Source organism: Pongo pygmaeus, chromosome 6, assembly GCF_028885625.2.
Source record: "Pongo pygmaeus isolate AG05252 chromosome 6, NHGRI_mPonPyg2-v2.0_pri, whole genome shotgun sequence".
Classification (NCBI taxonomy): Eukaryota; Metazoa; Chordata; class Mammalia; order Primates; family Hominidae; genus Pongo; species Pongo pygmaeus.
Genome location: NC_072379.2, coordinates 41,506,539 through 41,533,473, shown reverse-complemented (window position 1 = coordinate 41,533,473; position 26,935 = coordinate 41,506,539). Strand labels below are relative to the sequence as shown.

General features: G+C 56.7%; 4 protein-coding genes across 8 annotated transcripts in view; 1 reads left to right on the top strand and 3 right to left on the bottom strand.

Moving 5' to 3' along the window:
- CCM2 (CCM2 scaffold protein) overlaps positions 1-10,335 on the top strand; it is a 77,122-nt gene extending 66,787 nt beyond the window's left edge. For all 4 annotated transcript variants that reach the window (XM_054494704.2, XM_054494701.2, XM_054494700.2 and 1 more), the window contains 6 exons: positions 2,284-2,420; positions 3,684-3,819; positions 6,606-6,663; positions 7,344-7,455; positions 8,153-8,291; positions 9,660-10,335. In XM_054494704.2, the coding sequence (XP_054350679.1) occupies positions 2,284-2,420; positions 3,684-3,819; positions 6,606-6,663; positions 7,344-7,455; positions 8,153-8,291; positions 9,660-9,940 (863 nt within the window). In that variant the 3' untranslated portion in view covers positions 9,941-10,335. The remainder of the gene's footprint in view (positions 1-2,283; positions 2,421-3,683; positions 3,820-6,605; positions 6,664-7,343; positions 7,456-8,152; positions 8,292-9,659) is intronic.
- Positions 10,336-10,959: 624 nt separating this feature from the next.
- Positions 10,960-12,550, bottom strand: LOC134739940 (arp2/3 complex-activating protein rickA-like; the record flags this gene model as incomplete). The annotated part of the gene is made up of 1 exon (XM_063668470.1): positions 10,960-12,550. A coding segment is annotated over one exon (588 nt), but the record flags the coding sequence as incomplete, so codon positions are not given.
- Positions 12,517-13,516, bottom strand: LOC129041513 (DNA-directed RNA polymerase II subunit RPB1-like; the record flags this gene model as incomplete). The annotated part of the gene is made up of 1 exon (XM_054497053.2): positions 12,517-13,516. A coding segment is annotated over one exon (816 nt), but the record flags the coding sequence as incomplete, so codon positions are not given.
- On the bottom strand, positions 13,452-22,539 carry NACAD (NAC alpha domain containing). Of its 2 annotated transcripts, XM_054494698.2 has the most exons (8): positions 22,265-22,537; positions 15,122-19,552; positions 14,769-14,881; positions 14,615-14,686; positions 14,133-14,279; positions 13,891-14,037; positions 13,655-13,777; positions 13,452-13,538 (listed from the first exon to the last, which is right to left on the bottom strand). In XM_054494698.2, exons 1-8 carry the CDS (start codon positions 22,329-22,331, stop codon positions 13,524-13,526), a joined length of 5,115 nt encoding a protein of 1,704 aa, XP_054350673.1. In that variant the 5' UTR covers positions 22,332-22,537; the 3' UTR covers positions 13,452-13,523. The 2 variants fall into 2 exon arrangements, with proteins under 2 accessions (XP_054350673.1, XP_063523414.1); XM_063667344.1 differs by having other exon boundaries at positions 13,452-13,777; positions 22,265-22,539.
- Positions 22,540-26,935: the final 4,396 nt, after the last annotated feature.

Sequence of the window (26,935 nt, the reverse complement as noted above, 5' to 3'; positions counted from 1 at the left end):
AACTTTTGGTTTAAAGGAAGAGAGTGAATCCCTGTGTCCTGGGGGCCATCTTCCTTGTTTTTGCGTATACACCGGAGCAGTTGTGTGTCCCCTGTGTTACACGAGGCATGCTGTGTTTATTTTTTAATTTTTAAAATATTTTAAAATTTTTTGTAAGGATGAGGTCTCTCTATGTTGTCCACGCTGGTCTTGAACTCCTGGCCTCAAGCGATCCTCCTGCCTTAGCCTCCCAAAGTGTTGGGACTATGGGCATGAGCCACTGCACTGGGCCGACATGCTGTGTTTAGGATTAGGCATCCAGAGTTCTCAACATAAGAGACTAGCAGGTGAATAGCTAACGTTTACTTGGTGCCTGCTACGTGCAAGCAAGTCTCTGTGCCTCTTTGGACCAAAAGTACCCTGGTATTTGGGATAGCACAGGAGTGGGGAAGTTGGGGGCCAGGTCTAGCTGCAATAGGGTCCATGTGGCAGGAACTGCTTGGAGGGTGGTGACTTGAGTTGATGCCAGATGAGGCAGGGTCACCCGGGCACCCGTGGTAGCAGTTCCTGGACAATACAGGAGAGGCACACAACTCACTGCCTGCATCCTTAGGCTGCCCACCCTGCTTCCTTGAGAACTGCCACAGGCACACACCAGGGAGCCAACATATAAAAAATGTTTAAAAGGTAGAGATTTCTTACCAAACTCATGCCAAAAAAAGAAAAAAAGTAAAGGGAAACAAGTAAATTTTTTTTTTTTTTTTGAGACGGAGTTTCGCTCTGTCACCCAGGCTGGAGTGTAGTGGTGTGATCTCAGCTCACTGCAAGCTCTGCCTCCCGGGTTCATGCCATTCTCCTGCCTCAGCCTCCTGAGTAGCTGGGACTACAGGCTCCCACCACCACGCCTGGCTAATTTTTTGTATTTTTAGTAGAGATAGTATTTCACTGTGTTAGCCAGGATGATCTTGATCTCCTGACCTTGTGATCTGCCCGCCTTGGCCTCCCAAAGTGCTGGGATTACAGGCATGAGCCACCATGCCTGCCTTTTTTTTTTTTTTTTTTTTTTTTTTTTGAGACGAGTTTGGTTCTTGTTGCCCAGGCTAGAGTGCAATGGTGTGGTCTTGGTTCACTGCAACCTCTGCCTCCCGAGTAGCTGGGATTACAGGCATGAGCCACCACGCCCAGCTAATTTTTTTGTATTTTTAGTAGAGACGGGGTTTCACCATGTTGGCCAGGCTGGTCTTGAACTCCTGACCTCAGGTGATCCACCCGCCTTGGCCTCCCAAAGTGCTGGGATTACAGCCATGAGCCACTGCGCCTGGCCAGTTATTTTCAATAATATACTTTATTTACCCCTGCGTACCCAAAACATTATTACATCAGTATATAATCAATATAAAAATCGTTGAGCTACATAGCATTCTCTCTTTGCCTACCTCTGAAACCCTGTGTATAGTTTGCACTCACACATTTCAATGTGGACTCATCACATTTTGCATACTCAGTAGTCCTGTGGCCAGTGGCTGCCATAGGGACAGAGCAGCCCCAGGAGTCTCACTGTGGGGTTTGAGGTACAGTTCCTTATGGAGCCCTTGTCTCTGTGCATGCGCCCACTTTGCCTCTGGCCTGGGACGGCCTTCCTCTCCCTCCTGAGGGTGGCCTGCCCTCCGACACCCTGGCACTAGTGGCACTTCTAAGTTTTGTTTTCAGTCCTGAAGTCCTCCCAGGGTGGTCCGAACTGATGGTGAGAGCCCTGCTTCCTGGGGATTGGCCTCCCTTCTGCCATCAGGAAAACCACTGAGTTACTCCATGTGTTTCCGGAGAACCTCATTTGTCTAGGGAGGCGATGGGTAGGATGTTAGAAACAAGGGCACTGGGGTCTGACCGTCTAGATTGCCACGTGGACAGTGCAGCTCACGCGACCTCAGGCCCGGCCTTTTACCTCCCTATGCCTCAGTTTACCCATCTGTAAGAAGGGAACTCCCCAGAACACATGGAAACCTCCTGGAGGTGACTGTTCTCAGGGTTGTATATGTGGTCTGTTGTATATGAACTTGAAGCGTGTGAAACTGCAGGACGACATGCAGCTCTGGTGCCCTTGGAGCTCAGGGGTCGCGTGTTCCCACCCTTGTTTAGAGAAGCGAAGTGTGTCTGGTGCAGGCCCTTCACCTGGATTGTTCTGTGGGTGCCTGAGCCAGGTAAAGATCCTCTCAGCCTGTTTCCATAGCGGCCTCAGCTGTTGCCTCAAGTGCCCCCGTGCCTGCCCTTCCACTGCACTAAAATGAGCTGGTATTGACTTCTCAGCCCAGGACCCAGGGATCTCCCCCAGCCAGAGTCTGTGTGCGGAAAGTTCCAGAGGCCTCAGTGCAGGCTCCCTGTCGGAGAGTGCAGTTGGGCCCGTGGAGGCATGCTGCCTGGTCATCCTGGCTGCAGAGAGCAAGGTGAGACTTTCTCGCCCCACTTACTCAGAACTGGCTCCTCCCAAACCCTGCTCATGGCCAGCCCCACCCATGGCCCCACGCTGGCCACACCCAGCACAGTGCTGGGCACTGCTCTTGCCCCAGCTACTTCCTCTGCCATTGCCTGTCCCCGCCTTACCCTAGTCCCCGCCCAGCCCCACCTCTCTCTGCTCAACCCTGCTCCAGGCATTGCCCCCATCCTGGCCCTGCCCACAGCTCCTCTACCCATGGCTGCATCCCAGGTCCTGCCCCAGGCCCAGGCTCCCTACCGGTTCCCACCCCTATGCCTTCTGACCCTCCTGTCTCCAACCCCCAGCAACTTCTCTGAGACCACCTGGCCACTGAGCTTTTTGCTTATTCTTCAAGGTGCCCCCACGCTGGGTGGGCAGCGGTGGTCACCTGCCTGGGGGCTGCATCCTAGACCTGCCTGGTGTTCAGAACTGTGCTTGCAGATTCTTCATGGCCTAGAAGAGCCAAGGGCCGGGCCCTTGTAGGCTAGGATTTGGGGCCCCCTCAGCCACCCAATAGCTGTGGGGCCTTGGCAGTCACTTAACACCTGTCTGTTTAATTTCCATATCTGTAAAATGGATACTAGTGACCACCCACCTTAAATATCCTCTAATGAGCATTTCTCAGTGTTGGTGCTACTGTCATTTTTAGCTGGATAATCTTCCATTGTGGGGGGCTGCCCTGTGCATTGTAGGGTGTTGAGCAGCATCCCAGCTTCTCCCCTTGTGACAGCTGAAAATGTCTCCAGATATTGCTACATGTCCCTTGGGAGGGGGACACAAAAATTGCCCCAGTTGAGAGCCTCTGCTTTAGACAGCACACTGTTATAAAACTGTTTTATAGCATTAGAAATGCCTCCAGGTGGGCTGTGATACTGATGGTATCTCCTCTCACCCGTTTCCTGGGCTGGGATAGGGTTGTGAGGGTGTTGATAGGTCAGGTTAATGGAAAGAGGGCGTTGGGCTGGCAGCTAGCACTTGTGCCCTGCACAGTCCCCTCACACTTGCAATATCACCCCTGGGCCACGTGGCAGTCCTAGATAGAGTCCTGGGGCAGTTGGCTGGGTCTCTCTTTTGATACCCCTTTGGGTCAGTGAAAGGCAGAGGGACACATTCTGGTATCCACTCTTCATTCATGTTTATTGAGCATCTGGGCTGCCCCAGGTATCCTGGAAGCCGCCTGGGAAGGCGCAGTCTCCAGCCAGACTGACCGAGCAGCTGCTGTCCCCCACTGCAGGTCGCTGCGGAGGAGCTTTGCTGTCTGCTAGGCCAGGTCTTCCAGGTTGTTTACACGGAGTCCACCATCGACTTTCTGGACAGAGCGATATTTGATGGGGCCTCTACCCCCACCCACCACCTGTCCCTGCATAGCGGTATGTTGAGTGAGAGTGGGCAGCGGGTGGGAGCAGGGACAGGAGGGGCTACTGCAGTGGCCCCCAGCTCCCCATGAGTTACTCCTGGAATAGCGCAGTTACTGCCATGACATGGTGGCCTTTTGTTTCCAGACTTTACTGTTCATATTAGCCCGTAGGGTTTCATGAAGGCAGAAATGTCACCTGTCCTTGAGCGAGTTGCACCAGGTCAGCACTATGGCTTCCTGGAATAAATTTGGGGTCTGTGAACACTTTTTTGGAACCACTTGTGGCTAAAGTCACTTCACTTAACTCAGAACAAAGAGCCTGGAGAAGGCTCCTAGCATTGGGGCCTGTGATGGAATTGGGGAGGCTGAGAGTGGGTCTGGGGAGCCTCTTTTTCAGTATGCCCAGACCATGGCTGCTCTTAATGTGAAACTCCTTCCAGGACCATGGCCAGACCCATGGGAAGCTGCTCAGGCTGCCCTGGGAGGCCAGCTGGCAGTGGTGGAGCAGTGGCAGATGGGGAAGAATGGAAGGCACCCCAGAGCTGCCTCCTGCATGGCCCACACAGCATTTTCAGGAGTCTGTTAGTCCATTGAAAACGCTTCATCAGCAAGCTCACTTGAGTTAAGTCTTCAAAAACATCTGTTTTTCAGATGTATTACTTATTGAGGATTAATGGGTTATATAAATGAGGTGCATAAAAAGCTGTTGGAGGCCGGGTGTGGTGGCTCATGCCTGTAATCCCAGCACTTTGGGAGGCTAAGGCGGGCAGATCACCTGAGGTCGGGAGTTCGAGACCAGCCTGACCAACATGGAGAAACCCTGTCTCTACTAAAAAATACCCAAAAAAAAAAAAAAAAAAAAAAAAAGGCTGTTGGAAACAGTGCGGCTTGTTGAGTACAATTTCTTCTTTTTATGGAGATAAGTCCCTGCCCTCTGCCCTTTCCCCAGTAACTTGCACATCTCAGTGAGGAGAGTAAATGGTGGAGAACCCTGGGGAAGCCTGTGCTGGTATGAGGGCTGCTCCTCAGTGCCTCCTTCTTCCCTTTCTTGCTGCTGGTGCCAGAGCCCTTTGTGGACACCACACGCCCTGTGTTGGCCCAGCAGCTGCAGAGAGGACAGCTGCTGAGCTCTCAGGCATCCTCTCCATCTCATTTAGTCCTCGGTGGCCCAGTGAGATAGGTGCAATCTTCATCCCCATTTTAGAGATGGGGAAGTGGAGGCTTAGAAGTCAACAGCTTATCCAGAGGAATGTACCATATGAGTAGCAGATGATTTATCAAGCTGTAATTAAACATTCAGTTTTAGTGTGATTGGTTTGGCCCTTGTGCTTTAAAATTCCCAAAGGGCCTTTTTTTCTTTAATAATTTTTTTTACTGAGAAGTACACAAGTCATACATGTACAGTTGAATGAATTTTCATAAAGTAAATACATCTTGTGACACCACTGCTGGGGGTTGCTGAAGTGGGCTTCTTCCCCTGCCAGCCTTTCCCAAGACCTTCCCGTGGGATCCATACACAGATGTGCACACGTTACGCACACCCATACACGCATGCATTCTCTGCTTATTTCTGCCTTGGAGTTTTGCTTGCTGTGTTCTCTCTACTACAGCTATGCCAAAACATAGCAGCATAAACAGCAGAAATATATTCTCTTATAATTCTATACATTAAGAGTCCAGTGTGGGTCCCACTGGGCTAAAGTTGAGGTGTCCACAGGGCTAGTTCCTTCTGGAGGCTCCAGAGAAGAAGACATTTCCTTGTCTTTCCAGCTCCTAAAGGCGGCTGCATGCCTTGGCTCATGGCCCTTCCTCTGTCTTCACAGCCAGCCACGTGACCTCTTCCACAGTCACATCTTCCTTTGACTGTCAGCTTCCTCTGCATTTCAGGACTCTTGCAATCACATTGAGCCCACCCAAATTCTCCAGGGTCATCTCCCTATTTCAAGGTCAGCTGATTAGCATCCTTTACTCCCCTTTGAAATTGGTAACGTATTCACCAATTCCAGGGATTAGGATGTGGACGTCTTTGGGGGGTCATTATTCTGCCCTCCATACTTACCTTGTTCCTAGTGCCAGAAATGTCCCTTTCATCTCCCAGCCTCTCCCTCTGCTTCATTTAAAATCTTACCCTCTCTGCAGCACTCACCTGCCTCGCTCACAAAGCTTTCACTCACTGTCTGTGCTGGTGTGAAATGTGCCTTCCTCAGGTTTGAAATAGCAAATTACAGTCTGTGTCACACAGACCTAATGTCATTTGTTGAATGTAGCTGCTCACTGCCAGACCCTTTGCTGGTCTGAGGGTCTTGGGAATCCTGTGGCTTCGCTGGGTTCAGTTGGGGAGTCAGACTGCCCGGCTCTGACTGTGGTTTCTGCTGTGTGACCTGGGCCAAGTTGCGTAACTCTCTGACTTGCTTCCTCATCTACAAGTGAAGACAGGGGTGATATGTGCCTGGGTTAAAGGAGACAAAGCCCCAGTAACCCTGCCTGGCACGTGAGTGATACCTCAAAGACAGCTTTTGTTGGCTCTGGCCATGGGTGAATGTGGACTTCAGCCCAGCCTGCAGCAGGATTTGCATTTGCCAGGATCCCCAGGAGGGGTGTATGTGGGCTCAAGTCTGGGAAGCCCTGCCCTGAGGCACACAGCACATTCCAGAGTGCGGGCAGCTTGATGAAGGACAGCAGGGTCCCTGAAGACCAGGGCTGCTGCTGTCTCCTGTAAATACAGCAGTGGGCTGGACTCAAAATGCCTCCCCACTGTGTCCCTGAAAGTCATCTTAGTTTTCTGCATCTTCCTTACAGATGACTCTTCTACAAAAGTGGACATTAAGGAGACCTACGAGGTAGAAGCCAGCACTTTGTGAGTGCACATGCCACCAAGCCCTGCGGTGGGACACGCACCAAATGCATTGCCTGGTGTTGTCCAGGCTGCAGCCAGTCAGCTCCCCCATCTTAGCTCACCCTCGCTAAGCCATCCCCAGACCCACTGTCCCCAGCTTAGTGAATGGCTGAGGCCTGGCTCGCCGCCCTCTCCTCGTAGACTTCAGACTTCTAGAGCCCTTGCTGTCCCTCTGGTCTCTCCCTGCCTACCTTCCCATGGCCTCCCAAGAGTGAGCTTGTAATAGGCATGTTGGATGGAGCTGTTCCCCTGCCCGAGCCTGCCAAGGCGCTGGCCTTCCAGCCCATCTCTGCCACCGCCTGGGGCTCTGTAGTAGTTCACCCACTTGTGCTCTCCATTCCTGCCACCTCCCCAACCCCGGCTCCTTCCCCTGCCCAACAATGCTGCCCACTTCCTTGACCTGTGTACTCCCTCCCTTCACTCAGAGCCCAACTCAGAGCCACACCCCCGGGGAGCCCCAGGACCAGGCCAAGCTGACCACCCTGCACGCCCGGCCAGCTCTCCTCTCATCATCATCATCACTTACATTCCTCTGTTCAAGGACAGGGACCCACACACACGGCATGGACTAGGTTTCCTGAAACGTGTGTGGGATGGAGAGTCGGGGAAGCCACCCACTCACATACCACATTCTTTCACAGCTGCTTCCCTGAATCCGTGGATGTGGGTGGTGCGTCACCCCACGGCAAGACCATCAGTGAGAGTGAGCTGAGCGCCAGTGCCACTGAGCTGCTGCAGGACTACATGCTGACGGTAGGCCTCCGCCGCAGGGACGCTGGGCTGCATGAGGGAGGGGGTGCCCCAGGGAGGATGGGGGGAAGGGGAGGAGGAGGAGGAGCAGTGCAGGGCAGGCTGCAGTGAGTGAGGTCACCTAGAGCACTCTTGGTCAATTTTGCTGACATCACTGCCTTTTCCCGGGGATAGTCTAGGAGAGCATGAGTCAGTGGGGCTGAGTTGGGAGTGCTGTGGCCATCAGGGCTGGACTGCAGGCCTGTGCTTAGGTCCTGGGGGAGGGGAGGGAACAGTGGCCCCTGCAAGGCCACATGGCCAGACATTTTTATCCTCCCCATCTTGTATAGTTCTGTCATTGAAAACTCAAGTCTTCCTGATCTGCCTGTGTGCCTGTGTGTAGCCTAAGGGCACAGGCATTGGCCCCGGGCCAGGTTGCCAACTTCCACCCTGCCCTGCTGGCTCCTGTCCCTCCCATGCACTCTGTGTTCCAGCTCAGGAGAGTGGAGCTGCCCGGGTGCCTTGGTCTCCTCTGGGTGGCCCTGTGCCAGGCCCGGTAGGATGGGGACACATTGTGGGCATTCTGATGCCCCAGCCTGTGCAGAGGTGAAGCCAGAGACAGCTGGTGCTCCGGCTGGGGTTATTGGCTGTGGCAGGGTGGGCCCGACTGCCGACTCTTGCCCACTGTGCCCAGCCCCCACCTGGCTCTGCTCTCTTGTAGCTGCGCACTAAGCTGTCATCACAGGAGATCCAGCAGTTTGCAGCGCTGCTGCACGAGTACCGCAATGGGGCCTCTATCCACGAGTTCTGCATCAACCTGCGGCAGCTGTACGGGGACAGCCGCAAGTTCCTGCTGCTTGGTGAGTGGGCCCTGGAAAGAGGGTGGCTTGTCCAAACCTGGCTTGGAGAGGCTGATCCCTCCTGGGAATGTGCACACGGACCCCTCAGTGGGTGCAGCAGGGGCTCCATCAGGGATGGGAGATTGGAACCAGAGATGGTCATGACAGCACAGTCCAGAGATCGGGGAATCTGCCGTGATTAGTCGGAAGGGCTTTTCCCAGGTACTGTTGGGGGCCCACCGACAGGCCTTCATTCTCCTGGGGACTCAAGCTGAGCTGGATGGGCCCTGCCAGGAAGCAGCAGAGATCCCCCAGGAGCAGGGCTGGGAGTGAACACAACACTGAGATTTAGGAGAAGAGTGCTGGAGGAGCCAGAGAGGCATGGGTTTTGGTGAATGGGTAGGACTTCAAGGCGGAAGGACCAGCATTTGCCAAGACCCCCAAAATGCTCGGCACATTAGGTCAGTGCGGCTAGAGGGCTGTGTGGTCTGAGCAGCAGAGTTGGATGTTGGCCCCACACCTCTCAGGGGCGGTGACTTAGCTGTGGTTTCCCTCTGCCGACACTTAGAACACAGCAAGTTGGCAGTAATGTGTTGCTAGTAGCCAGTTGAAGGCTTCTGGGTCCTGGCCTGTTTTCCCTGCAAACCAAGGAAGGTGGGTTTGTTAACTGTCGTACCGACCTGGCAGTGGCAAACGTGGGTTGCCTGCCCAGGGCTCCCCACTCTTAGGAGCATGAAGGGCTGGAGGCTGGGGCAGCCTCTCTGTACAACAGGTTCTGTCTAAGCAGTGCCTGCCCCTTCTGTGCTGGGCCCTGCGTCGCCTCCTGGCATGGGACTCTGTCTGCCCCTCCACAGCGGGGAGTAGAGATTCTGAGAGACACACTAGGCTTCCCGAATAAGAGGGCAGCCCTCTGAGTTAGGGCAGTCACCTGGGTCATGGCAGGGAAACAGTGGACTTTGGCATGAGGCCTGCCTCTGAGGACTGCACCCTTGTTGCTGGGTGCCAGCAGGTGGCTTTGAGGACTGCTCTGGGCCTCAGCTTTCCCCACTGTAAAATGGGGACTTTGTGAGGACTAATAGAGAGAGAGGAGGCCACAGGTTCTTGGCCTGTGCTGGTGCCTTGAGGCCAGGGAGTGTGCATGTGGCAGAGGCAGTAAGCTGTCAGGGCCAGCAGCAGTGTCTGTCAGAGTTGAGGTTTTAGCCAAACTGTCTGGCCCCAGGAAGCATGATTTCAATCAGGATGCTAGATGCAGTGAGCATGGCATCAGGGTCCCCAAGGCCATGCACCAGGGGCAGCTGTGGCCCTGTCAGGGGGCTTTGAGCCCTGAGAGAAGAGCTGAGTGGGCTGAGCTGAACTGGAGGTGCCATGCTGGGTGTTGTGTGTCTGCAGGTCTGAGGCCCTTCATCCCTGAGAAGGACAGCCAGCACTTCGAGAACTTCCTGGAGACCATTGGCGTGAAGGATGGCCGCGGCATCATCACCGACAGCTTTGGCAGGCATCGTCGGGCCCTGAGCACCACGTCCAGTTCCACCACCAACGGGAACAGGGCCACGGGCAGCTCTGATGACCGCTCGGCGCCCTCAGAGGGGGATGAGTGGGACCGCATGATCTCGGACATCAGCAGCGACATTGAGGCGCTGGGCTGCAGCATGGACCAGGACTCAGCATGATGGACAGTGGATGGGGGGCACCCATACCTTCCGCGCAGTCATCGTAGGCCTTCCCAGAAGGAGCTGCCCAGACCTGCGTGTCAGCCCTTGGTGGTGGCCAGGGAGAGGCTCCAGGCGCAGATGGCCCCGGGCGGCCCAGGTCCTCTACTGTGAAGGAGCAGGGAGCTGCCGAGGGACACGAGCCCCAGTGCGGGGTGGAAGGCTCTTTGCCTTGTCCACCAGGGCTCAGCCAAGCCCTGCAGCATGTCCCTGCTCGGGGAGGGCCCGGCCGAGCTGGCAGGGAGAGCCAGTCCTGTCGGCTGGGCCCTTGGACAGCTGTCAGTTTTGCACATGATGTTCCTATTGTAACTCTCAGAGACCTTAAAAAGAAGTTTACTGCAATGTGAATAATTTAATCTCCGGTTGCCAAGCATATTTCTGATCCAGTTGGGTGAAAGCCATCGGTGCCAGGAGGGGTGTCCGCTCTAGTCTCTGTCCCTGGGTCCCCGTCTGCCCTGCAGCACCTGGGACTCGGCAGTGGTCCCTGGGGGCTGGGGTGGAGGAGGCAACAGGCTCTTGTGCCACAGGAAGGGCTCGATTTGGACTTGAGTAGTGTGGGTGTGGGGCAGGAGCGAGTGTTCTGAGGCCTTTCGTGGGCAGCGTGTGTGGGGATAGCGTGCGTAGCGTGTGTTGGCACCTTGATCTTTACATCCTGTGCACTGAATCCTTCGAGGTCACTGGCTGTGCCCTGCACCCCCCTTCCCCCCAACCCCATGCTGCAGGTTTTTTCCTCAAGCAGCCTGCACTACCCCGTGGAACAGAAATGCTATCTGAGATCTCGTCACTTTGGAGCCCGGGGGCTGGGTCTTCAGAGGCCAGTGTGCAACTCTGCCGACCCTGTGCCCTCATTGTGTGCCTGTCTCCATCCTTGTCCCATGAGCTCTTCTCCCCAAACCCTGTTGGCCTTGGTCTTGCCTATACCCTTTGGGCCCTTACAAACCTTCCTTGGATATGGGAAGGGGAGGAGAGGTGACCTGGGTCAGGTTGTCCTGAGCCTCTCCCTCCACCGGAGAACAGCCACAACCCTGCTGAGACCCCCAAGGGGACAGACATCTAGGAAGGAGATTGGCTGTCACATCTCCTTCCTGCCCAGGCTGGGGGCCTAGCCTTGCTGGATGGAGGGGTTGCATGTCAGGCCCCAGGGCTTCTCTGGCCCAGGCTTGGGGAAGCAGGGAGAGCCTCTGGGGCTCCATGGACACCCTGATTGTGTCCAGGCCAAGCCAGAGGATCTGGAGTATCTCAGGCACCTTCCTGAATAAGGTGGACGGGTTTGTATGGTATCACAGCTTCTGGACAGGAAGGGGCCTGGTTGGTGTTTTTTTGTTTGTTTTGTTTTGTTTTTCTGAAGACAGAGTCTCACTCTGTTGCCCAGGTTGGAGTGCAGTGGCGTGGTTTTGGCTCACTGCAACCTGCACCTCCTGGGTTCAAGCGATTCTCCTGTCTCAGCCTCCCGAGTAGCTGGGACTACAGGCGCCTGCCACCACGCCCGGCTAATTTTTGTATTTTTGGTAGAGACAGGGTTTCACCATATTGGCCAGGCTGGTCTCAAACTCCTGACTTTGTGATCCGCCTGCCTCCCAAAGTGTTGGGATTACAGGAGTGAGCCACCGCGGCCGGCCCTGGTCAGTGTTTTATGGGCGAGTTTTCCCACTGTACTGGGCTGTTGTAGAGCTGCTTACTCATGGGACCCCAGGCCAGGGCAGGCAGCAGGCTCTTTACTGTTGACACTGTCTCTAAGTTTACATGAAAATGGACATGCCCTGGAAGCATCAGGAGAGGCTGAGGACGAACCACACAGTCTCCTGGGCTCTTGCCCCCTACCAGAGCCCACCCTGTGCCAGAAGGTTCAGTGTCCGCCTTCCATCCCACTGGTTGAACATGGCCTTGCATGGGCCTTCTTTGTGGAGTGTCAAAGGAGCCACATGCCTGCCCCTCCAGGGTCCGTCCCAGGTGCGGCCCCCATGCTGCAGTCACTGGTCTTTGCTAGCAGAAAGAGTAGAGGACATGGAGCAGATGAAGGGACACCAGAGGGTAATGAGGGGACACCAGGAAGTAATGAAGGGACATCAGAGGGTGGTGACAGGACACCAGAGGGCAGTGAGGGGACACCAGGGAGTAATGGGACATCAGGGAGTGATGAGGGGACACCAGAGGGTGATGAGGGGACACCAGAGGGTGATGAGGGGACACCAGAGGGTGGTGAGGGGACACCAGAGAGTAATGAGGGGTACCAGAGGGCGGTGAGGGGACATCTGAGGGTGATGAGGGGACACCAGAGGGCAGTGAGGGGACATTGGAGAGTATTGAGGGGACACCAGAGGGCGGTGAGGGGACACCAGAGAGTAATGAGGGGACATCAGAAGGCGATGGGACACCAGAGTGTAATGAGGGGACATCAGAAGGCGGTGAGGGGACACCAGAGAGTAATGGGACATTAGAAGGCGGTGAGGGGACACCAGAGAGTAATGGGACATTAGAAGGCGGTGAGGGGACACCAGAGAGTAATGAGGGGACATCAGAAGGCGGTGAGGGGACACCAGAGAGTATTGAGGGGACATCAGAAGGCGGTGAGGGGACACCAGAGAGTATTGAGGGGACACCAGAGGGCGGTGAGGGGACACCAGAGAGTAGGGGACACCAGAGGGCAGTGAAGGGACACCAGAGAGTATTGAGGGGAAACCAGAGAGTGGTGGGGGGACACCAGAGAGTAATGAGGGGATATCAGAAGGCGGCGAGGGGACACCAGAGAGTATTGAGGAGACACCAGAGAGTAATGAGGGGACACCAGAGAGTATTGAGGGGACACCAGAGGGCGGTGAGGGGACACCAGAGAGTAGGGGACACCAGAGGGCAGTGAAGGGACACCAGAGAGTATTGAGGGGACACCAGAGAGTGGTGGGGGGACACCAGAGAGTGGTGGGGGGACACCAGAGAGTAATGAGGGGACACCAGAGGGCGGTGAGGGGACACCAGAGAGTATTGAGTGGACACCAGAGGGCGGTGAGGGGACACCAGGGAGTAATGAGGGGACAACAGGGCGGTGAGGGGACACCAGGGAGTAATGGGACAACAGGGCGGTGAGGGGACACCAGAGGGTGGTGAGGGGACACCAGGGAGTAATGAGGGGACACCAGAGGGCGGTGAGGGGACACCGGTGAGTATTGAGGCGACACCAGAGAGTAATGGGACACCAGAGGGAAGTGAGGGGACAAAAGAGGTTGATGAAGGGACACCAGAGGGTGATGAGGGGACACCAGAGGGAAGTGAGGGGACACGAGGATGATGAAGGGACACCAGAGGGTGATGAGGGGGCACCAGAGGGCAGTGAGGGGACACCACAGAGTAATGAGTGGACACCATAGGGCGGTGAGGGGACACCAGAGGGTGGTGAAGGGACACCAGAGGGAAGTGAAGGGATGCCAGATGGTGATGATGGGACTCCAAAGGGCGAGGAGGAGACACCAGAGGGCAATGAAGGGATACCGATTTATTAAGTAGCAGAGCTGAGGGAAGGCATAGGATGGCTCCAGCTTCTGGTCAGTGGCTACATGGTCAGTTCCTGCAGAAAGAGATGGTCATGCTGGGGGAAGCACCCCGCAGTGGAGCCAACATCAGGACCCCTCGAGGCCCTTGGGGACAGCTCAGGGGCAGGGAAAGGGGCCAGTGCTCACTCACCATGATGGCGTTGACGATGTCACTGTGGTTGTCTCTCAGAGCCCGCACGGCCTTGGCCCTGGACACATTGGCCTGTGCCATCACCAGCTCAATGTCACGCAGTTCCAGCCCCGCCTCGTCCACCTGGGGTTGGGGGAGCAGGGAAGTGGCTGGAGTTGCTTGAGGTCCCTGGGGCAGAGCTCCCATGTAGCACCTCCCACCACCCTCTGTGAGGTCCTGGAGCCCCTGCACCTCACCTCTTCCTCCTCCTCCTCTTCTTCTTCCTTGCACTCCAGCCTCACCCGGGGCCTGGGTGCTGACTCAGGGACCAAGGCCGAGGGCTCTGAGGGCACCTTAAACTTCTCAGCTGCGGCTTTGTGCACTTGCTGGGACAGGTCCTCAATCTGCAACATGGAAGACAGCTGTGTCAGTAGAGCCTGTCCCCCCTCTTGTCCCCCATCCCTCAGATCCCCCATTCCACCACAGCCTCCACCCAGACCTTGGCCTCGCCAAAGACCACATAAGTGTCTGAGGCTGGGCTCTTGAAGACATCAGGCTTGGCGATGACAAAGAGGATGTTCTTGGACTTCTGGATGGTGATCCTGGTGACTCCCTGAATCTGCCGCAAGCCCAGCTTTGACATTGCCTGGGAGTAGAGGGCAGAGGGGGGCTCAGACCTGGTGTTGACCCACATCGGGGGAGGAGAGCAGCACAGTGCCCAGGAAGGCAGTTTCCACCGCCAGCTTCCCCAAGACTTTGGGCTGGTGGTTGGTCCTTCCCCATAAGCCTCAATCTATAAGGGCCCTCTCATGACATTCCAGCCTCAGCTGTTTAGGGGAAGGTGTGTGGGTTACTGGCATGGACCCAAAGGTCCCCCGATGGATGGGATTTCATTAGCCATGGAGTGTGAGGGTCTTGGTAAGGACGTTCCCCACACAGATGGTCCCAGGCCTGAGGTCCCAGGGGGAGCCACCAGCCCACCTTTCGGGCCTTCTTCTCACTGCGACTCTGCTTGGCTTTGGCGATGGTCTCCTCACTGCCGCCTGCTGGGGCCTGGGAAAAGGTGAAGGCTGAGCATCCATGGGTGGGGTATGGGGCCCTCCCAGAGGCCCACCCTCCTCCCTGGACTGGGCACCTGGGCTGGACACTGCGCGGTCTGAGGAGCCAAGATGTCCTGCTCGTCCAGCTCGGCTGACGACTCCCCGTGGCTATCCGAATGCTGGCCCGAGCCCAGGGCCCGAGGTGAGTCTAGGGAAGGGGAGAGGTGTGAGGATGCCCTTTTGCTTCTAGGTGGCGGGGAAGGGGGTTCAGGACCCTGGCCCTGCTGCCACATCAGGGCCAGAGGAAGCAGTGCCAGCTCTCCATGGTGGCTGTGGGGTCTGGGCCCCCCACCCTGCCACCTCAGAGGCCCTCCAGCTCAGGACAGCTCTAAGGAGGAGTCCAGTTGACCCAAGCCCCAGGGCACTTCACTCCCACCCTCTGCCTTACCTTCCTCCAGGCTGTCCTCATCCTCTTGCTGCTCGGGGGCCGAGAGCCCTTGAGGGCCAGCTGGGCTCTGGGGCCCAGAGGGAGGAGGCACTTGGCAAGGCGGCGAGATCTGCAAGGCCAGGTCTTTGGCATCCATGGAGGCCACCTTGGGGCTGAGGAGTGGGGAGTGAGGTGAGAGGCTGACTCGCAGCCCAGTCCCCAGAGGCTGTGTGGTTCCTGAGACAGCAGCGGCGGCAGGCTGGGCTCCTGCCTGGGGCGGTGGGAGGCCCAGAAAGCCTGGGGGCTCCTCGTCTTCCACGGAGTCTTCCTGGGAGTCCTGGCACAGGCAGGGGGCTGGGGGCTCCAGTGGGGGTAGGGCTGCCCCAGCAAGGGTACCAGGAGCAGAAGGGTCAGGGCCCAGGGGCCTGTCCATGGGTGCGCTGGGCTGACCCTTGGCAAGGTTTTTTGGGGGCTGCAGCAAGGGGGCGCCAAGGACACTGGGTGCTTCGTGGGGTTGCTCAACACTGCCCAGACCCAGCACAGGCTCCGGCTGCTGGGAGGTTGGTGCAGACGTGGGGGCAGGCGCATCAGGGCAGCCTCCCAGCACAGGCTCCGGCTGCTGGGAGGTTGGTGCAGATGTGAGGGCAGGCGCGTCAGGGCAGCCTCTGTCCAGCCTGGACACAGCCCCTACTGAAGACTCTGGGCAGGAGTCCAGACTGGCCTCTGTGGCCACAGCTGAGGGAAGCGTGGGCTCCGGGGTGGACTTGCCACTCAGGCCTCTTTCCTCCCTGGCTGGGCTCAGGAGCCGGGCCTGGCTGACCTCAGGGCAGGCAGCAGGAGGTGCCTCGGGGACCTTCCCTGCACCTCCAAGTGCTGACCTGGGTCCATGTTCCTGTGCCAGTGGCTTCAGGCCTCCTCCCTGCTGGTTCTCAACCTCCAGGGTCTCCTTTTGGGGCAAGTCAGGCTTAGCCCCATCACCTGTGTGCGCTCGCGCTTCCAGACATGCTTCCCGTCCAGGCCTAGAAACGGCTTCTGCTACTTCCTCCCCAGCACCAGAGGCAGACTCAGGGAGACTGAGGGCCTCCATGCCCAAAGTGGAATCCGCATCTTCCTGTGCGGCCCAGGGTGTCCCAGCTTCTGCAGCTGGCTGTGGGTCATCCTGTTGGACCTGGTCCAAGGCTGCAGGCTCCAGGACTATAGGGAGGGCTGCATTCTTCTCCTCAGGTGCTGGCCTGGGGCCTAAGGCTGCACCTACTTCCTGCTGAGCCATGGTGGCCACAGGCTCTGTCCCTGGGGCGCAGCCTGCTTCTGCCTGAAAGGTTTGAGGGGTGGCCATAGCCAGAGGCTCTGGACCTGAGGTGGGGCCTGTGTCTTGCAGAGGCAGAGGTGCTGTCATAGCGGAGTCCTGGGGTAAGGTGAGGCCCTCTTCAGCCTGCTGGGGCACAAGCGAGGCTGCAGCCGCAGGCTTTGGTGCTGACGAGAGATCTGTGTCTTGTAGGGGCAGACATGGTGTCATAGCGGAGTCCTGGGGTAAGGTGGGGCCCTCTTCAGCCTGATGGGGCACAAGCGTGGCTGCAGCCACAGGCTTTGGGGCTGACGAGAGATCTGTGTCTTGTAGGGGCAGAGGTGGTGTCATAGCGGAGTCCTGGGGTAAGGTGAGGCCCTCTTCAGCCTGCTGGGGCACAAGCGAGGCTGCAGCCGCAGGCTTTGGGGCTGACGAGAGATCTGTGTCTTGTAGGGGCAGAGGTGGTGTCATAGCGGAGTCCTGGGGTAAGGTGAGGCCCTCTTCAGCCTGCTGGGGCACAAGCGAGGCTGCAGCCGCAGGCTTTGGGGCTGACGAGAGATCTGTGTCTTGTAGGGGCAGACGTGGTGTCATAGCGGAGTCCTGGGGTAAGGTGAGGCCCTCTTCAGCCTGCTGGGGCACAAGCGAGGCTGCAGCCGCAGGCTTTGGGGCTGACGAGAGATCTGTGTCTTGTAGGGGCAGAGGTGGTGTCATAGCGGAGTCCTGGGGTAAGGTGAGGCCCTCTTCAGCCTGCTGGGGCACAAGCGAGGCTGCAGCCACAGGCTTTGGGGCTGACGAGAGATCTGTGTCTTGTAGGGGCAGAGGTGGTGTCATAGCGGAGTCCTGGGGTAAGGTGAGGCCCTCTTCAGCCTGCTGGGGCACAAGCGAGGCTGCAGCCGCAGGCTTTGGGGCTGACGAGAGATCTGTGTCTTGTAGGGGCAGACGTGGTGTCATAGCGGAGTCCTGGGGTAAGGTGGGGCCCTCTTCAGCCTGCTGGGGCACAAGCGAGGCTGCAGCCGCAGGCTTTGGGGCTGACGAGAGATCTGTGTCTTGTAGGGGCAGAGGTGGTGTCATAGCGGAGTCCTGGGTTAAGGTGGGGCCCTCTTCAGCCTGCTGGGGCACAAGCGAGGCTGCAGCCGCAGGCTTTGGGGCTGACGAGAGATCTGTGTCTTGTAGGGGCAGAGGTGGTGTCATAGCGGAGTCCTGGGTTAAGGTGGGGCCCTCTTCAGCCTGCTGGGGCACAAGCGAGGCTGCAGCCGCAGGTTTTGGGGCTGACGAGAGATCTGTGTCTTGTAGGGGCAGAGGTGGTGTCATAGCGGAGTCCTGGGGTAAGGTGGGGCCCTCTTCAGCCTGCTGGGGCACAAGCGTGGCTGCAGCCGCAGGTTTTGGGGCTGACGAGAGATCTGTGTCTTGTAGGGGCAGAGGTGGTGTCATAGCAGAGTCCTGGGGTAAGGTGAGGTCCTCTTCAGCCTGCCTGGGGACAATTGTGGTGGCAGCTACAGGCTTTCGGCCAGAGGGGAGGTCCAGCCCTCCTTCTTCCTTTAAGTTCTGAGGAGAGTCTGGACACAATGTGAGGCTTGTTTCTTCCTGTGGAGTTGGAAGTTTTTCTGCAGTGACAGACTCTTGGCCTAAGATCTCGCTGATGCCCTCCTGGGAGGGCTGAGGCATTGCCGTGGCAGCAGATTCTTGTCCAGTGGTGGAGTCCGCTTCTTCCTCCCCAGCCTGTGGGGTCACCCTGGTAGCCGCCTCCACCTGGAGGCCTGGGGCTACCTGCAGAGTGTGAGGGGTCACAGTGGCAGTGGACTCCTGGCCTAAAGCAAGGCCCTCTTCTGTTACTTCTGAGATCGATTCCTGTCTCTGGGAGAGATAGGCCCCTCTGTCTAAGGTCTGAGGAGCAGCCTCCAGGGCCCAGGACACAGTCCCTTCCTGAGCCTGCAGCCCCTTGGCCCCACCTCCGCTCTCCTCATCTGTCTTCTGGACACTGTCCTGGAGCAGGGTGGCCTGGGCATGGGGCTCCCCGCTGTACAGCCTCTCATCGTCTGCCTCTGCGTAGGAGGCCGAGTCTGAATCAGAGGAGGCTGCAGAGGTGTCGTCCCGGAAGGCAAAAGCCTCGTCCATGCCCTCCGTGATGGACAGGTCAGACAGTGACTGCAGGAAGGAGGCGGACGTGCTGTCCTCCTCACCCTCCCCAGCCAGGTCCCCACCTGGATCGGGATCCGCCACAGCCTCCTCTTCTTCTTCCTCTGGGGATAGCGGTGTCACCTCCACTGCCTCCACCTGGAAGATGAGGCTGCCCTGGAAGGGTAGGAGGGCTGCGGGGATCATCGGGTCACTGGCCAGGAAGTCCAGGTCGAAGAAGTGGCCCTCCTGGCCCCAGGAGGAGCTGCTGTCTGCAGAGAGGCTGGACTCAGAGGATGGGGGCTCTGGGGTCCCGGCAGGGTGCAGCTCTCGTTCATCCGCCATGGACCCCTGTGGGGACAGGCCCCAGCTTGAGGGGAAGTCCAGCCCTTCAGCCGGAGCCAGCAGGCTGAGGGAACAGGAGGGTGAAGAGGCCCAGCTGTCCCCATCGGCCGTAATGTAGGAGCCCGAGGGCGAGGCAGGGGGCGAGTCCAGCAGCTCATCCCGCAGCTCAGCCTCTGAGTCCCCGGCGTCCCCATGGGGCCCACAGCCAGGAAGCAGGGCATAGGTGGTCTTGGTGGGGGTGGAGGGAGGCGTGAAGAAGGAATCAGGGTCTGGCGGAGGGGAAGGCACAGAAAGATCACCCTGAGAACACAGCTCGGGGGGTGGGTCTGGGCTTGCGTGCCCAACCTCCCGGTCCCTGAGCGCTGTCCGGGCAGCCCTGGGTGACAGGAGGGCCTGGCACGTCTCCTCTCCCATCACAATCCGGGGCTCCAGGGTGGCCGGGAGAGGAGCCTCGGTGGACAGAGCCTGGGAAGATAGGCCCTCAGGGAGGAGCATGGGGCTCTGGCCGCCCTCCCCTGGGTCTGCCCAGGCCGAGGGTGCCCCACCAGGCCCTGCATCCCAGCTGGCTCCCTCGGGCTGAGGCCGGGCACCCGGCTTGCTGGGCAGGAACGTGAGGGCCAGGTGGCTGGGCCCTGGGGTCAGAGCACAGGGCTCCCGCTGGTCCCCTCCCAGGATGGTGGTGGCAGCAGCCGCATCGCAGGACAGATCTGTGGAGATAGAGAAGATCGTGAGGTGCCCCTGGATGCATCTCCCAGGCAAGGGCCAGGCCCAGGGAGATGAATTCCGGCTGCATAGGGCCCAGAGGAAGGCGGATCCAGGAAGGCAGAAGAGAAAAGAGAAGACCCTGTGCGCGCTGCGTTTGAGGGAGAACTTCCAGGAGTTTTGACAGCAGAGAGCAGCTGCTAGTGGTTTCCTAGAGAGGGGTTTTGAGAGAAGTGTTGCTGGGAGTCATGAACAGACCTGCCCGGCAGCTTTTCTCAAGGACACCTCAGCAAAGAACTAGCATTTAAGCCTCTCTGGGGAGACTGGATTGCAGTTTCCATTCCATAGAATCAGTGTGGTTCAGCTGGGCTCAGTGGGAGGGGCTGGTGGTGGGACTCTGCCGGGCAGTGCCAGCCCCATCCCATGACCTCCCAATAGATGCGCCACATGAGGCAGGCGGCACCAGCACGACGTGCGCAGCTCGAACACTCCAGGCTTCATGGCTCGCTCTGCCTCCTCTCTCTGCTGTCCTTGCTACCTACACTTGAGGCCAATATGTCAGGGTTTCACCAGGCCCCTCCGACCCTGCTCCCCTCCTGCGGCCAGGGAGATGAGGAAGCCAGGGGCCGCCACACTCAGCCAAGTTTCTGGAGAACAGAGATGAAGTGTCCCGCGGAGGCTTTGTTGGAGCATCTGGCCACAAGGGCAGTAGTGGGCAGGAATGGAGACCGTGGAGCCCAGCAAGAGCACAGGACAGCTTCAGAGGGCCAACAACAGCCTCTGGCTGAGTCCTCTCCTTGGTGGCAGCCACCCCATGGGTGACCACCAGTTCCTTCCCGGGTGCTGGGAGTTCCCGCCCTGCCCTGTGGGCCTTCTCTGGGTCCCATGATGCACTCCCACAACCCCCTGGGCAGGCTTCAGTATGAGGAGGCTCTGGTACTCAGTACATGTCTGTGAGCTAACACACCTCCAGCTGAGAAAGGAGTCCATAGGAAGTAGCACTCATGGGTCAGAAAGGACTTAGGGGACTCAGGAAGATGGAAGAAAACCCCTCCGAGGTTGCAGCACACCACACCGCTATGGTTTTCTGCCTCCTGGACTCTTACTGGCCTGTATTTTATCACAGGCGAGATCACATTGCACATTCAGTCTTGAATCGAGCTGTTTTCACCCAGCCTAATCTCATAAGCATTTTCCTGTGTGCTCTAAATGCTCATAAGCCTCATTTTAAATGTCTCCATTATGTCCACTCCCTCACTTGGACCTAGGCCAAAGCACCTCTGCTTGAAGCATCCAGTGAAGGCCCTTCAGAGCCCAGGCCAGGTCTTGCCCAAGGTGGGGGAGCGGCGGCACACAGGGGCCAGCTCTCCAGGCTGCAGATGCCTGCCTGGTGGCTCCTGCTCTACTGCACTCACTGGTGACCAGGACAACATCTCCTGCACCTCAGCTTTCTCATCTGCAAAGCAGAGCCAGGATTAGAGTTGAAGCTGAAAGAAGGGGGACCCTGTTGCCAGGCTGCTCCAGCTCCCCTCAGCAGCATCAGAGCCCTGAGCCCTGAGCCACCAGCCAAAACTCATCACCCGAGGGCTTTGCTGCTGGGGCGATGGGACATCCAGGGGGTCCTGAGACAAGGGGGTCCTTTGGGTTCCTGCATGCCTGACACCCAACATCAGGAGTGGGCGTGGCTGGTGGGGCATCACTGGGTGCCCTGAAGCTGGGCTCTTGGTTCTGGCCCCTGGTGTGGCCCCCAGGGCAGGGGAACGGCTGAGCTGTTGGGATGGTACAGAAACCAAAGGCCAAAGGTTTTTATAACTCATTCAAGGTCACCAAGCAAGCCAGAACAGAGCCAGCACAAGACCCTGGGGCTGGGAAGTCCGGGCCTGCACTCCCTGCCTCCCACCTAGAGCAGAGGCAGCAGCCTGTGTCACCCCAAACCAGGCCCCAGGCCCCAGCAGTGGTCCCATCTCTGGGTGACTTCTTGCCCACAGCAAGGTGCCCTTGGCCCTACCCACACATGGCTGACCTCCACACCAGGACTGTCCAGGCTCGGCTCTTTCTAGGCCCCCGTAGACCCCATCAGCCTCCACCAGCATTTGTTGACCCAGCCTAAGGACAAGTCTGCACACCCAGGGCCATTGCTAATCAGGCCACCTCCCCCAAGGCCTTCCACCTTCCAGACCCAACTTAGGCTTTCTTCCACAACCTGGCCCTCCATCCCGGCTTCCCAGGCTCCAGGCAGTCCTGCTCCTCCCTCCAGAGCCATGACCCATCGCCGGCTCAGGACAGACCGGGTGCAACTGAGGACCCTCCCGGTGGTCACCTGATCGTACTGGGGGTATCGGCCGGACACCCCGCCTCCAGAACCCGCTGCCTCTGTCCAGAGCGGCCCAGCCCCGGCAGGCTGGCAGCTCGGTGCAGACAACGGGATGCAGCGGGCGGGATGCGAGCCCCACGATCCCTGGGTCGGAAGCCAAGGGCTTAAGCCCCCACGTCCTTTCTGGCTCGCGGAGGGCACTTCGTGCGCCCCACCTTCCCCGCGGTTCTGAGAGAGGCGGTAGCAGAGTTCAGATGGAGGGAAGGACAGGGCGCAGAAAGGGGAGGGGACTCGAGGGGGGCCAGGGGGATGGGGGAGAGGGGTGAAAGGTGAGCGATGGAAAGAGAACCCGGGCTGGAGAGGCGAGAGGCTGGAGGCAGGGAAAGAGTGGCCACGGCCTCACCTGTGCGGGGCCCGGGTCGGTCCGCCTCGGGCAGCAGCAGCTCGGCGCGGGCAGCCTCCCCAGGCATGGCCTGGCCGTGCGCCCGCCAGTCCCTCAGTCCTTCCGACCCTCCGTCAGTCCGTGCCGCCGCCCCGCCGAGCCTGCGCGGCCACCGCCCCTCGGCCGGGCCGTGGGGGCAGTGGGTGACGTCAGGCCGCCCCGCCCGCCGGTCCCAGCGAGTGAGCGTGCGCGGGCTCGCCAGGCACTGCGGAGGGCGTGGGGGGGGCTCCCTCCCCGCCCCCACCCCACTCGGCTGTGGCCTCCCTCTCGCTGTGGGCGGTTTCGAGGGGGAGCGGGGGTGGGCGCCTGCGCCCGGTCCCACCCTTTCCACAGCATTTACGAGGGAGGGTTTCAGGGCCAATTGGAAGCTGGGTTGCCTCAGGATGGCATTAGCCCGTGGCCGGGAAGAGGCGGGGACGCCCCTAGCATTCTGGTTGCGGGAGACTGGGGAGGTGGTTGGGATCCTGGGATGCTCGGAGCGCTTTGGGTGGAGTTGGCGGCGCAGCCTCCTTCCCCGCTGACCAAGCAGAGGGTGCAGGGCCTGGGGAGGGAGGGGGCCCCGCCCAGCCCGATGCCTCCATCCAAAAGGTGAGCTGGAGCTGCAGCTCCGGAGTGATTGGCTGGTCCTGGCAGTCGTCGGTCTCCGTGGCAACCGCCTCCTGTCTCCATGGCAACCAGGGATGGAGCCGACGAGAGCGCACCAGGGAAGGCGGCCCGGATGGGTTCGTCTCCAGGTCTCTTGGCAACTCGGTGATCTGTCCCATCATCTCCCCTCCACCCCCACACTAGGCAGTAGAAGGAAAAGGGAAGAAAGTGTTTCCCTCTATTCCTGGCAGCACCCTCTGCCACACCTCCCAGGAGGAAGCCCGCCCCGTGAATTTCCTGAAATGCCTCTTGCTTTCACACAGGCTACTGCGCCACCCAGATTCACTGAGCAGCCCTCCTCCCCCGTGCCAGGCACCAGGGAGACAGATGAATGAGACATTGTCATCACCCCAGACTGCGGTGGGGGGAATCAGAGTAGCCATTGTCACAGGCAGGGAGGGAGGTTTCAACATCCTCAGTCTTCTGTGGGTTCTAACTTTGAGCTCATGAAGCCAGTGGCTGCCCTCTGACTCCCGCAGACCTGCCTCAAGGCTCAGTGCTACACACCTGGCTGCCTGCTGGGCATCTCTCCCCGCTGTACCCCAGGAATCAGACACACCACACCATTAGAATTAACATCAACTTTAAACAATCTCCTCCAGAAAACAAAAGAGAAGGGGACACTTCCTAACTCATTTTATAAGGCAAGAAATATCCTGATGTCAAAACTAACAATGTGTCGCCGGGCGCGGAGGCTCACGCCTGTAATCCCAGCACTTTGGGAGGCCGAGGCTGGCAGATCACGAGGTCAGGAGATCGAGGCCATTCTGGCTAACGTGGTGAAACCTCGTCTCTACGAAAAATACAGAAAATGAGCCGGGCGTGGTAGCGGGCTCCTGTAGTCCCAGCTACTCAGGAGGCTGAGGCAGGAGAATGGCGTTAACCCGGGAAGCGGAGGTTGCAGTGAGCCGAGATTGTGCCACTGCACTCCAGCCTGGGCAACAGATCGAGACTCCGTCTCAAAAAAAAAAAAAGCTAACAAAGTGTCAATACACCCCAAAACCCCCAAAACGAAAACTGCAGACCAGCATCTCTCATGAATTCAGGCACAAAAATTCTCAATATTGGCAAATCAAATATAATGATGTATAAAAAAATACACCATGACCAAGTGGAATTTATTCCACGTATGCAAGGCTGGTTTGACAGTTGAAAATCAACCAACAATAATCCACAACACCAACAGGCTAAAGAAGAAAAATTATGGTATCAGTTGACACGGAAAATGTGTTTGACATAACCAACATCATTCATGATAAAAAAAAAAAAAAACACTTTCAGCAAGTTAAAAATAAACTTGATAAAGATCTTATATAAAAAACTTTTACAGCTGACATCATACTTAATGGTGAAAGACTGAATGCTTTTTAAGATTGGGAACAAGGCAAGGGTGTCTGCACTCACCACACTTTTCAACATATTATTGGAATTTCTAACCCTTTCAATAAAGCAAGAAGAAATAAAAGGCAGATTGACTTCCAGAATGAAAGCATAGGGAGTTCTGCTGAGCAGCTCCCCAGTGAAACTGGTAAAAATTATTATTATTAAATTTAATTTTTTAATGTGAGATGGAGTCTCGCTCTTTTGACCAGTCTGTAGTGCAGTGGCATGATCTCGGCTCACTGCAACCTCTGTCTTCCGGGTTCAAGCGATCCTACTGTCTCAGCCTCCCGAGTAGCTGGGACTACAGGTCCCACCATGCCTGGCTAATTTTTGTATTTTTAGTAGAGACGGGGTTTCACCCTGTTGGCCAGGCTGGTCTTGAACTCCTGACCTCGTGATCCGCCCACCTTGGCCTCCCAAAGTGTTGGGATTACAGGTGTGAGCCACCACACCCAGCCTGGTAAAAATTATTTAAAAAAAAAAAACTGAGTTGAAAGGTCAACAAGCCAGGCGTGGTGGCTCATGCCTGTAATCCCAGCACTTCAGGAGGCCGAGGGGGGCGGATCATGAGGTCAAGAAATCAAGACCTTCCTGGCCAACATGGTGAAACCCTGTCTCTACTAAAAATACAAAAATTAGCCGGGCGTGGTGGTGCATGCCTGTAATCCCAGCTGCTCGGGAGGCTGAGGCAGGAGAATTGCTTGAACCTGGGAGGTGGAGGTTGCAGTGAGCCGAGATTGTGCCACTGCACTCCAGCCTGGTGACAGAGTGAGACTCCGTCTCGGAAAAAAAAAAAAAAAAAGAAAGGGCCCAACAAAATAAAAATGAGAGAGAGAACAAATTAAAGCTTCTGGAAATGGTCTGAAGGGCAAACAGCAAATGAAGAAACATCTATTCAAGGCTGGGTGTTGTGGCTCACGCCTGTAATCCCAGCATTTTGGGAGGCCAAGGTGGGCGGATCACTTAAGATCAGGAGTTCGAGACCAGCCTGGCCAACATGGTGAAAACCCATCTCTACTAAAAAAAATACAAAAATTAGTTGGGTATGGTGATGCATGCCTGTAATCCTACCTACTAGGGAGGCTGAGGCAGGAGAATTGCTTCAACCCTGGAGGCGAAGGTTCGTTGCAGTGAGCCGAGATCCTGCCACTGCACTCCAGCCTGGGTGATGAAGTGAGACTCTGTTTCCAAAAAAAAAAAACATCTATTCAAGAAAATCTATGAGAATTTAGTAAGAAAGGCGAGAGTCTGTGGTATTTGAATCAAGACAACTCAGTCCAGCAAAGGGAGGTGGACTCCACACCAGACTGGGGTTGCCAAGAACACAGGCTTCTCTTCTTCCATCTCCCGGTCAGAGGGCTTTCTTACTGGGAGGAGGGAGTACTTCAGTGTATCTCATCCTGCTTCCAGCTGCCTGTTGTGGAAGTAAGTCCTGGGTGAGTCTGGTTGAGGTGGAGCTCCCTTCTTCCACTTAGCCCCCACTTGTGGAAAGTGGGCTCTACTTCGGGTGTGGCATGCTGAGAATACTGGGGTCCTGACAGCCCTTCTCACGGCTTGTGAGGTGAGAGTTCCATGCCAGGAGAGGCTGCTGCCTCCCTTCCACTGACTGCTCAGCTCCCGGAGTGTGACTCAGAAGTTTGCCACTGAGCTAAGAGATTTTGCCTGGAGGGGAGAGGCAGGTTGTAAAACAGATAGCCCATGATCTCTTCCCATAGGAAATGACCTTACTTGCAAGGCAACACAAGGAAGTTTAAACCCAAGGGTATTCTCAACAGCAGTAGAGGTTATGGTGAAAGGCAACTGGAAGGAGATTCATGGGTCTAACGAAGATACAGCCTAGGTTGGAAGTTGGCTAGTTTGCAGGAGAAAATGGGGTAATAAGACAGCTGGGTGGAGCCCTACTGGGATTAAAGAAAATGTTAAATAAACACTGGCCTCTGAAACTATTCTAGCTAAGAGGCCACAATTTGGATTAGTTTGCAGAGGAATTTGTGCCCAGAGTATTGTCGAAAACAATAGAGCAATCAGTGGAGTTTAGGAGTGGCAATTAGTGGAGTTTAACAGCTGGGCATGGTTAGGAAAAGGGAGTAGGAGAGCCTTACCAGAAGCACTGTCATTCCAGGGTGACTGTGGGCATACACATAGCTGCACCTCCCTGAAGAGGACCATCAGAGGCGGAACATTGTAGGAGAGCGGGAAAGACCTCACCAAAATAATCCAGCTAGTCACTAAGCAAATAAACAAGCAAACAGCAATACAAGCTCCAGAAGAGAGGGGGTTTGGACCTGTACCCAGAGTTGCTATTGGGTACTGTTCAATTATTTATTTAATGTTATTAAAATGTCCACTTTCCAACAAAAAATTAGCAAAGAAATGAAAGTATGACTTGTATACCAGAAAAATACAAAAGGCAGGAACAGAACCTGTGTGCGTAAGCAACAAGATTTTAACAGAAAAATATTTCAAAATAACCACTACAAATATGTTCATAGAATAAGGGAAAGCATGATTAAAGAAGTAATGGAAGGTATATGATGATATTCCATCAAATAGAGAATATCAGCAAAGAGATAGAAATTATTTTTTTAATTAAAAAAATATTTT